Raw genomic sequence first — 11138 nt, forward strand, 5'->3', positions numbered from 1 at the left:
GATCTTTGTTTATGATTCTGGTCTTGGGATTTGATCATTTGCAATTGCAGAGGAGTTAATGTGCCTTGAAGGAAGTTGCCGACAAATGGATGTACTTTTATATCAATTTGAATTATGCGGAGTAGCTAAATCTGGAAGGTGAACTATATTTTTGAACATGTAGTTGTGTCTTGTGATTCTTGTGAACTGAATTTTATTTACACAATATTTACTAGGTAGCTGTTGTTTTTTTAAAAATTCCATTTCTGTGTGTTATCTCCTTTTAAATTATGTGTAACACTTAGACAATTTTTACTCATATATCATGTAAAATCGTTTCAAATAATTTGATGTAGTAATTTTTTTTTTTAGTTCTATTTATACCAATTTCTTATAATTTCATTGAAGGGCCTAAACTTTACTAACTAAAATTATTTTTACCATTGTATATTTGTAGTTAACTTTGACCAGAAAAAATGTAGATTAGATCCTTAACAATGAAAAAAATGGTTTATACTCATAACACTGAAAAAAGTATAACTTTCGACTCTAATTTTATACTTAACTAGTTAGTGCCCGAGCTAATTCCAGTTCATACCTTTTAAAAAAATATACTTTATACCTATTAAAAAAAAAAAAAAAATGGGGCTTTGAGGAGGAAACAAATTTACTTTAGTATAAGTAAATAGATAATAGATTTAACTTTTATACTGAGTACAAAATACGGTTGATTTTTTTTTTTTCTATTCATTTTTAATATTTTGTTGTTGTAGTTATTTATTAATGTTGAAAGAAGGGAGGACAAACAGACAGACAAGAGGGATTGCATTGTTACTGATATATATTGTAATTGTATAATGTGACCAAAAAATTAATACCTTTAAATAATTTATGAGTGTGACCATGCTTGATAAACAAAGTCATAATTTCGGAATTTCCATACCTTTGATGTAGACATATCTATTTAGCTGGTCTAATAAATAGATTGAGCCATTTGACCTAATTTTAGCAATTCATTTGTAAATCTAAGCTTTTATTTTCTCCAATAAGTATTTGTTAGTTTGATCATGGATTTTGGGAGCATAACGGAGTTTTTAGCAAACAAAACTATCTTAATTACTGGTACTACTGGCTTCATTGCTAAGAGTACGTGTTCTTCTTAATCTCGCTTTTCTAATAGCTACCCGCCTTGATCTCTCTCTTTATTACAGTATTAATTTTGTACGATGAATTATTTATGTAGTTCTTTTGGAGAAGATCCTTCGGGTTCAACCAAATGTGAACAAACTATACCTTCTTATAAGGGCTAGTGATGCTCAAGCAGCCGACACTCGGCTACAAGATGAGGTATTTATTTGCCGATCACGTACAAAGGTTACGTAATAATGTAACATAGCTGATAATGTAGTTATTGTGGATGCAGGTGTTAGGAAAGGAGTTGTTCAAAGTACTTAGAGAAAAATGGGGATCGAGTTTCGACTCAATCGTGTCGGAAAAAATACGTGCAGTTGCCGGTGATACATCCGACGAGAACTTGGGACTTTCTGATGATCAGCTAAATGAAATGTCCAACGATATAGATATAGTTATCAACGTAGCCGCAACCACAAGATTTGACGAAAGGTAACGGTTAACTCTGCAACACTAATTTTTTAAATAATAAATTAAGAAACATTTTCTGAATTGATACTCCAATAACTCCATATGTGTTAAATATCTAATAATTGTGAAATTGAACTAGCAAATATCTAAATATCTTGAAGGACGGTGTCCATTCTACACCCATATATGAGCACATTGGCCGAAATTTAATTTCTGTTAGATTGGATCTAGTAAAATCAAAGATAATGAGCCAAATGTTCCTTAAGGTTGTGTCAGTCCAACATCAACATGTACTTGTTTATCACAAAAAATGACTTAATTAAGATGTGTACATATCAAAACATGGTTTGAAATCTGCAATACTAATAACGATATAGATATAGTTATTAACGTAGCCGCAACCTAGTTTTGCGAACAAAAATATATCGATTTGTGGACAACTATTTTTTGCTGTAAAAACGAGGTACTTACGTTATTTTTTTTTGCTAATTTTGAGCTCAATTCGATACCTTTAGGCTTAAAATGGCCCCTAAAACCTTAACCAAATATTTTTCGACACGTCAAACGATGAAAAAATTAAATTAGTTTATAATTTACAATTTATAAGAACTTTTGGGCTGCGATTTGCAATTTTTTTAAAGGACTGCAATTTGCAAATTTTCCTAAGAAATAAGAAAATTTAAAATACACATCCTTATAAGTTTATGCCTACATTCAAATTACAAAGGGTTGATGTTAAAGATCACATTTTGCATGTTATTAAAAAACCAGTAACACAATCTTATCATTCTTATGTGATAAGAATCATAGTAATGAAAACAAAATGAAATGAAATTTAAGAGAATTAATAAATTTTATAATGATGGATATAATAATTTAATTTTATCTTGCGTGGTTATTAATCACTATTCCCTCCATCTCTTATTTAAAGGCCTGTATGGCTGTATTCAATTTTTGGATAGTCATAATTAGAGGGCCTATTTCTGTTTAAAGAGTGTACTTTTAGATAAAATTGCACTCTTTTTTATGAGTTGTCATCATTTTTCTTTTATTTTTATACACTTTTGACATCATTTCCCAATATTTTTTCTCACCACCTCTTCGATAATTACCAACTATATTTTCTTTCTCTTTATCTCTCTCTAATTCCTTATGCATATTTGTACTCTTAGTCGTTATTGTTAAAGAATCTACAACTTTCTTAATTCCGGTGGAAAAAAATCCCAAATATGCCCACTAAATAAGGGACTAAGGAAGTACAATTTACAAAAAATATAATCTAATAATTTAATTTTTATGCTACAATAGATTTTAGTCAATGGATAGTTGTACTACAATGACTATTACAAATTGTAGCAATTACAATAAGTTTTAATTAGGATCGTTCGTTTTTAATATTAAAACCAATATCATATCTTTGGTTGACTAGGTAGTTAATCTCTAAAAATTAATGTAGAATTTACGGATAAATTAATATTAATCTAGATAAAATAAATTATGATATCTTTAGTGTAGAATTTAATATTAAAACCAACATCATGTCATTTAATTAATGTAAACAGATAAAATAATCTTGAAAATTAATACATTGTAGTACCTAACCCTTCTATAATTTTGGTCGTGAAATTATTTTGATAAAGTAGCTCGTTTACCTAGTCTAATCACTCTAAAAATTAATGTAGAATTTAATATTAAAACCAACATCATGTCATTTAATTAATGCAAAGATAAATTAATCTAGAAAATTTATACATGTAGTACCTAACCCTTCTATAAGGTCCTGAAATTGTTTTGATAAAGTAGCTCGTTTACCTAGTCTAATCATCTCCTAAAAAGGCGTGTCAAAAGGGTGTGTTGCATTTAAAAGAAAATAGAGAAGTATATAAGATATTGAATCAAATAAAAATTTCCTTTATAAAAACTACGATCGTCGAGTAGATCTTGCACTATGCAACATTTCCCGCTTATATTGCTGGAAAATACAACATTGTTGGAGAGACAATCTAATAATCTTTTGTAGCCGTGAGGATATTTTCTTTCTGATTCATTTGTCTGTATTCGAAAACTTGATATAATTTTTTCACCAACAAAATAATTTTACGACAATCCATTAGATCTAATATCATGGATTCGAAACTAAGAAATTTCTCTCTTGAAAAGAGGAGATAAACCTCGTCTTTCGAAGGAGGTCGGAAAACCCTTGTCTTTTGAAGGAGATCGGAAACCCTTTCTTTCAAGGGAGAAAAGTTCTTCCCAAAAGGAGGAAGCATTGTCGTAAACAAAAAAAAAAAAAAAAAAAAAAAAAAAAAAAAAAAAAAAAACTTTTGAAAAACAAGAATTGGGGCTTTCCACCGATTAAAACCGATGAAAGCCCCTTCAAAATTCAACAATAGAGGCTAGCGTTTTGGCGAGAGGAAGAAGGAGAGAGAAGAGAGGAGAGAGTTTTTGTTATGTTAAAAGAATTAAAGACATTTATGGAGAATTTCATTTATTATCATTTAATGGAATTTATTCTATCTTGCATTGGAATTTGCTATCAGCTTTAATTCTTAATGCTTTTATTAGCTGAATTTTGGGAATTAAAGGCCTATTAAATAGAAAGAATTGAAAGCAAACAAGAATTAGATAAGAGTAATGTTATATGTTAATCATTAATTACATTCTTGAAAGTTGTATAAAATTAGGATTTATGATCAAAATACGCGTAAATCAGTATAATTAGTGTCGATATTTTTTTTACTTCGTATAATTTACTTAATTTATACTATTTCCTAGTCTGTATATAATACTTATACGTAGCACTAAGGGGTATATATAGCATTTTTCATTAAATAATTAAGTGCTCCCTTTAGCAATTGGTTGAGAGGTTTTTCTAGGCCCCTTCAACCGATGATGGGCTCTAGGCCGCAGGCCCGAACATACGCAAAAGATTTTGTTAGTATCAATATAATTCCTTGTTGTTATTAAAATGATCATTTATATACAATTTAAACGAATACTATTGTTAGTCATTTTGACTCGAGATATAAGAGGCAAAGAATTTCTCAATCATAAACGCTAATGACGTATTATTTCATTAAATGAGTGTAGGTACGACGTTGCATTGGGCGTGAATACACTTGGTCCTAAGCATGTTGTCAACTTTGCAAAAACATGTGCTAAAATAAAAATGTTTATCCATGTATCAACAGGTAAGAAATTAAACTTCTATTTTTTAAATATATGTAAAAGACCAGCTAACTCAATCAAAAGTCCTATCTAATACTCTTGAATTTATTTATATTCGAGTAATTTGACCATGCTCTTCATACGAGAATCCCTTTGAGTTTAAAGTATGCAAGTAGCTTAAGTGTTTTCATGCCAATAAATGAAAGGTGAATGAAATTTAAACTCGTAAAATCTATATTACTCTTGCTTTCATACCATATTAAATATAACCAAATTAAAAGTCTAGCTTGATAGTTGGAGTTTTGAGGTTCATTTATTATACATATAATAGATTATGTTCAACAAGTAATGATTATGAAAATGAACTAAATAATTTTATATCTCAGCATATGTATGTGGAAAGAAAACAGGTTTAATATCGGAAAAAGCACATGTCATGGGTGAAGCTTTGAATGGTGTGGTTGGTTTGGACATTGATAATGAGAAGAAGATTGTCGCGAAAACTTTGAGCATTCTTAAAGCCAATAATGTTCCTGAAAAGGTTATCAGACAAACTATGAAGGATTTGGGTAGTCAAAGGTATGAACTATTTAAATTTAATTCGTTAAAACATATATGTCAAATTTTTTACTTGTATTTTTAAATGTATGGTCATATTCTCTTCGCTTTATTTTTGAAGAATTGAAATATTTTTGCTGAAATCATGTTATTTTTATTAAACTTAAATTATTCAATGATTTTCTACATATTTGTTCTTTAAAATTATTGATTTTTTCTTTTGTTAAAATGGACTTATTTTTACTAAACAAAAGTTTTTTTTACTAATTATTATTTTAGGTGAAGAAAACAGCATCAAATCTAGCTAAATAAATAATATTTTATTTTAAATATTCGTTTATTATTAATTATTTCCTTTGGATTTTCGTATAACAAACCAAATAACGTTTTTTTTTGTTTATGTACTTTAATTTACTAATACCTACCCAAGTTTCCATATATAGTGTTTGGTTTACTAATTGAGATACGTAATCCATACATTTAGTTGATTATGAACTCAAAAATGAAACTTTACGCCTTATTCACTTCTCCCTATTTATGTTAAACTGAAATTTATTTTTACTACGCTTAAATTACTTTTGTTGAAATTAAATTATTTTTACTAACATGAAATTGATTTTACAGAACTGAAATTATATTTACTGAAATAAAATTATTTACTGATTTTCTATTATATTATTTTTTAAAATTACTTATTTTAACTGAACAGAAATTATTTTTACTTAATTGATATTATTTTTTTATTGGAATGAAATACTATTTACTGAATTTTATTTTTACTGAATTTTTTTAATAGATTATTACTTTTACTTTAGCCTAATGTTGATGCACTAGTACATAATTAATAGGGCAAAGATGTATGGGTGGCCAAATACTTACGTATTTACTAAAGCAATGGGAGAGATGCTTGTCGGAAAGCTTAGAGGCAATTTACCAGTGCTAATCATGAGGCCTACCATTGTGTGTAGTACATTGAAAGAACCGTTTTCTGGCTGGGTTGAAGCTTGTAGGTATGTATTAGATTTTTGGTACAAGTGCTTATCAATGTGACTACTAATTATCCTCTTACTAACATTTTATTAGCATGTGCAAATAGTATCAAAAGCAATACATGCATGTTCAATATTAAGAAACGGAGAAAGTATTAAAGATTTAATTTCGATGGATTGATGTTGGAGATAGTTGAACTTACCATACCAGCTAATTAATTCATAAAATGGCCTGACAGGACTATTGATAGTATTGCCGTAATGTATGGAAAAGGATATCTTGGTTTGTTCTCTGGCAATGGAAGCTCAATTTTGGACTTGGTTAGTCTTCTACTATTCTCCAAATAGTGAAATATTTGTATTTTCTTAATTTCAAAATAATTGACACAATTAAATTTGGGACACATTTCAATGTAAAATTTATATATATAGATGTGAGAATTCATACTTATATGAGAACTGATCTATTATTTAGAACATGTGACTAAAATTTAAATTTAGAACATATGAGTAATAATTTATAACAATTGTGTGAGTAATAATTTAGAACAACTGATTTAAGAATTAGAACATGTGAGTAAAAATTTAAATTTATGAAAATTAGAACATATGAGTAAAATTTTGAAAACCTGATTTAAAATTTAGAACATATGAATAAAAAATTTAGAAAACCTAGTATATAATATAGAAAATGTGAGTAAAATTTTAGAATATACGAGTAAAAATTGGAACATATGCTTTCAAATCTAAATCATATAACTAAAAAGCTTATGCATTAGGAATTCCCCTCGTAAGGAAGGTTCCTGGCCTAATGTTTTCTTTTTTCTAACCTTAAAAAAAGAAGAAAAGAAAAAACCCTTAGAACACACGTTTTGAAATTTAGAGTTAAAAATTTTAGATTAAAATTTAGAACATCTAACTTAACTAATGTATAGTTTAGAACATAATTAAGAGTGCTAATTTAGAACATTTGATTTAATTTAGAACATCTGAAGAAAAGTTTAGAACATCAGATTTAACATTTAGAACATACAAGTAAAAATTTAGAACATAAAAAGTGTTCTCACATAAAGGAGGGGTTCTCACGAGAGTCTTCCCCGATATATATATATATATATATATATATATATATAGGTAAGAACCCCTCCTTATATAAGAACACCCTATGTTTTATTTTATTTTTTTTCTGCTTATATTCTAATTTTTTTCCTATATTCTAAATTTTTTCAAATTTTCTAAATTATTTTTTATATTTAAATTTTTTTTTCAGCCTATGTTCTGAATTTAATTTTCAGCTTATGTTTTAAAATTTTTCCCTATGTTCATGATTATTCTTATGTTCTAAATTTTTTTCCTATTTTCTAATTTTTTCAACTTATGTTCTAAATTTTTTCCTTTGTTCTAAATTTAATTTTTAGCTTATGTTCTAAATATAATATTCAGTCTATATTCTAAATTTTTTCCTATGTTCTAAATTATTTTTATGTTCTACATTTTTTTTGGTATTGTTCGAATCCTACGTAGGTTTAATATTTAAAAAAAGATTATAAACAAGTTTCAATATTACAGAAATGTTATTACTTAATAATCATTTTAGATGGCTAAGTTTCAATATTACAGAAATGTTATTACTAAATAATCATTCATTTTAGATGTCTCTCTCTCTCTCTCCTCTCTCTCTCTCTCTCTGGATAAAGAAAGTAAATTAACTTTTGAACCAAATTTACCAAGTCATCCAACAATATGTGGTCTAATCAGTTTGGATAATTTCATTTTGGATAAAGAAAGTAAATTAATTTTTGAACCAAATTTACCAAGTCATCCTACAATATCTGGTCTTATCAGTTCAGTTCAATTCAGTTCCTTATTTCCTTCTCTCATAAAATATTCATTTCATCTCTATTCAATTCTGTTCAGTTCAGTTCAACTCCAATCATTTTAGTTCAATTTAGCTCAATTCAGTAAATTAAAACAGGCCCTAATTCACCCTGGCCTGATTCTATATGCAGATACCGGCGGATATGTTTGTAAACTCGATTATTGTTGCAATGAAGACTCACATAAATCAATCAAAATTGATTGTATATCAAGTCGGAAGCTCATATAGGAATCCAATATCTTTTAATGAAGTGCATGACATTCTTTTTCATTACTTCACTAAAAATCCATGGACTAACCGCGAAGGTAACCTTGTCAACATTAGAAGAAGTTTGGTGCTGAGCAACGTGATGATATTTGAAATCAGTTTCTGGATATTGCACCTATTTGTACAAATGGTTAGTTATTTATTTTTGATTTATTCGAAGTTTAATTACATACTCCGTATTATATTACCTCGGTTAATTTGTAGTTACAATAAAGAGGTATTATTTGTGAGTTATAAAAAATCCCTTTGTTGTAACTATTAATTAGCGAAGGTGGTATAACACAATATACTCCATAGTGAATTATGATAATTCTAAAAGTTGTATATAAACATTGATATAGTATTTCCTAAAATAATATTATGATAAAATATGCGTAGATTAGATATGATTCGTGATTATATATTTTATTTTACTTCTCTTGCTTTGTATATGCAGCTCTTATTTTACACTTAACAAAGTGTTTGATATGTTTTTATAGGCTTTATTTTTTCCTTTTCGTCGAATGGGTGGTAGTACCTTCCAAAGTAATTTGCTTAACTTCGAGAAAAAACTGAAAATTATCACAAGGCTCGTGGAATTATACAAACCTTACATATTCTTCAAGGGCATGTAAGTTGAATAATTGCTCAGTATATATTATCTGTTACGTATGGAGTAATTTTTAACCACATAGAGTAAGGGAAAAAAATAGAAAGATTTTAAAAACTAGAGGAAAATGTTATGCTTTGTTCTATTAGATATCCTTTCTTGTTTTTTAAGAAAAATAACTATAAATCCCCTAAATAACTAAAAAGAGTTTTATGGTTTGCAGTTTTGCAGATATAAATACAGAAAAGCTGCGAATTACTGCCCGTGAAAATGGTTTAGATGAAGATGCTTTCAACTTTGATCCCTTAAGCGTTAATTGGAAAGATTATTTCTTCAATATCCACCTTCCATCAATTGTTAAATGCCTATTCTAATAGTATGTGCCTATGTGGTGTTTGTGTTACATTTGCAAGGCCCTCTAGCCCCTCTTCTTGTTCTCGTTCGAATTGAACAAACTCGTTACATAATTATGAATTTCTAAAGTGCTAGATATATATTTGATTAACTATTATTTCTATTATTGTAAATGACGTAAGATTTTAATAAAGGAATATATCTATCTATATATTTTTTAATTAGAGTATATCTATATTTTAACCATAAATAACAACATGTGTTATTGAATAAGCTAGCTACATCATTATTAATTTGATACGGAGTAATTTCTAAAGTGCTAGATATATATTTGATTAATTACTATTTCTATAGTACATGTCATAGGATTTCAATAAAGGAGAATATCTATATATATATATATATATATATATATATATATATATATATATATATATATATATATATATATATAACCACAAGGACGGGGTGAAAATCGATGTCAAGATCTCCTGAAATCGAGAAGGAAACTCTAACCATTTGAGCTATTCCTCACTCTCGGTATATCATATAACTAATATATAAAGCTAAATTTTTATCTAGGCCACGAGACAACGACACTTGACGTCTGAGACTCCAAGTGTCGCGCCACATATACAACAATTAATAATTAGTATGACATGCATGATGAAAATATTACATAGATTTAGATAGATTTGTAAGATAAAAGAAATATTAGTTTAGAGTTTTACATTCCATAAACTGTAGATAGATTTTTAGGATATTAGTTTAGAGTTTTACATTCAATAAACTTTAGATAGATTTTTAGGATAAAATTATTGTTTTAGAGTTTTATCTTCAATAAACTTCCAATATTTTAAATATTATATGTCGTCGTATCTATAGAAAATACCACTAAATTATAAAGGCCGTCCAACACTATCAAATAGAATTTGATTCGTAATTTTCATAACACTAAGCTTTTTGATGTTTTTAACTTCTTTCTCTGTTATTAAGCCAAATTCTACTTCCTTCGAACTCTATGTAATAAACTTCAGAAGTCTTGATAGGTTAATATTTATCATTAATTATAGTAAATTACAAATATAGTGTGTGGCACTAATTAATCACTAATATCCTATACCTACTATAACACTTTTCACATATTAAAAAAATGGAATCATACATTATATTAATCGGATAATTAGCAGTACAAATCTAGGCACTATTCTTAACTTCTTATTTTTGTTTCATACCCTTACTTTTGCTTCAAGAGTAAAAATCGAGCTTTAATTACTACTATGCTTTAGGTCATATTGGAGTTAATTATGTACAAAGTAGTTTTTTTTCCCTTTTAATAATCATGGTGTCTTATAGACTAAAGCGGTATGATGATCCCATTAATCCAATTATTTTTAAAGTTCGATGGAGGTTGTTAGGTAGGTTAGAAGTTAGTTTGGTTTTAATAATTTTTGTGTATGTTTGTATAGTACATTTATAATACATCCAGTTGTAATATATTTATTATTTGACAAATATAATTATTTTGCAAATTTACTTGTTTGTTGACCATTAATTAATGGGTTGCAGATTGAAATAATATAGAAATCATCATACTACTGAAACTGTAAAAAGCACACCATTGTTTTCACATACAGAGATTGTTTTTTTTTTTTTTTTTTTTTTTTTTTTTTTTTTTTTGAATAGATACGGAGTTTGTTTTTATAATAATACCTCCGTTAAATGTTATGTGCAACTTTGGAATATTTTATAT

General features: G+C 27.6%; 1 protein-coding gene across 1 annotated transcript; it reads left to right on the top strand.

Annotated features, from left to right (window-relative positions):
* The first annotated feature begins 1017 nt into the window (after nt 1-1017).
* LOC145579012 (alcohol-forming fatty acyl-CoA reductase-like) lies at nt 1018-9405 on the top strand. The gene is made up of 10 exons (XM_081636298.1): nt 1018-1125; nt 1223-1326; nt 1403-1602; nt 4672-4772; nt 5136-5328; nt 6156-6317; nt 6536-6617; nt 8306-8572; nt 8922-9052; nt 9255-9405. The coding sequence occupies exons 1-10, from the start codon at nt 1047-1049 to the stop codon at nt 9403-9405; spliced, it is 1470 nt and encodes a 489-aa protein (XP_081492424.1). The 5' UTR covers nt 1018-1046.
* The last annotated feature ends 1733 nt before the right edge of the window (nt 9406-11138 follow it).

Source organism: Chenopodium album, chromosome 14 (genome assembly GCF_948465745.1).
Source record: "Chenopodium album chromosome 14, dcCheAlbu1.1, whole genome shotgun sequence".
Taxonomy (NCBI): domain Eukaryota; kingdom Viridiplantae; phylum Streptophyta; class Magnoliopsida; order Caryophyllales; family Amaranthaceae; genus Chenopodium; species Chenopodium album.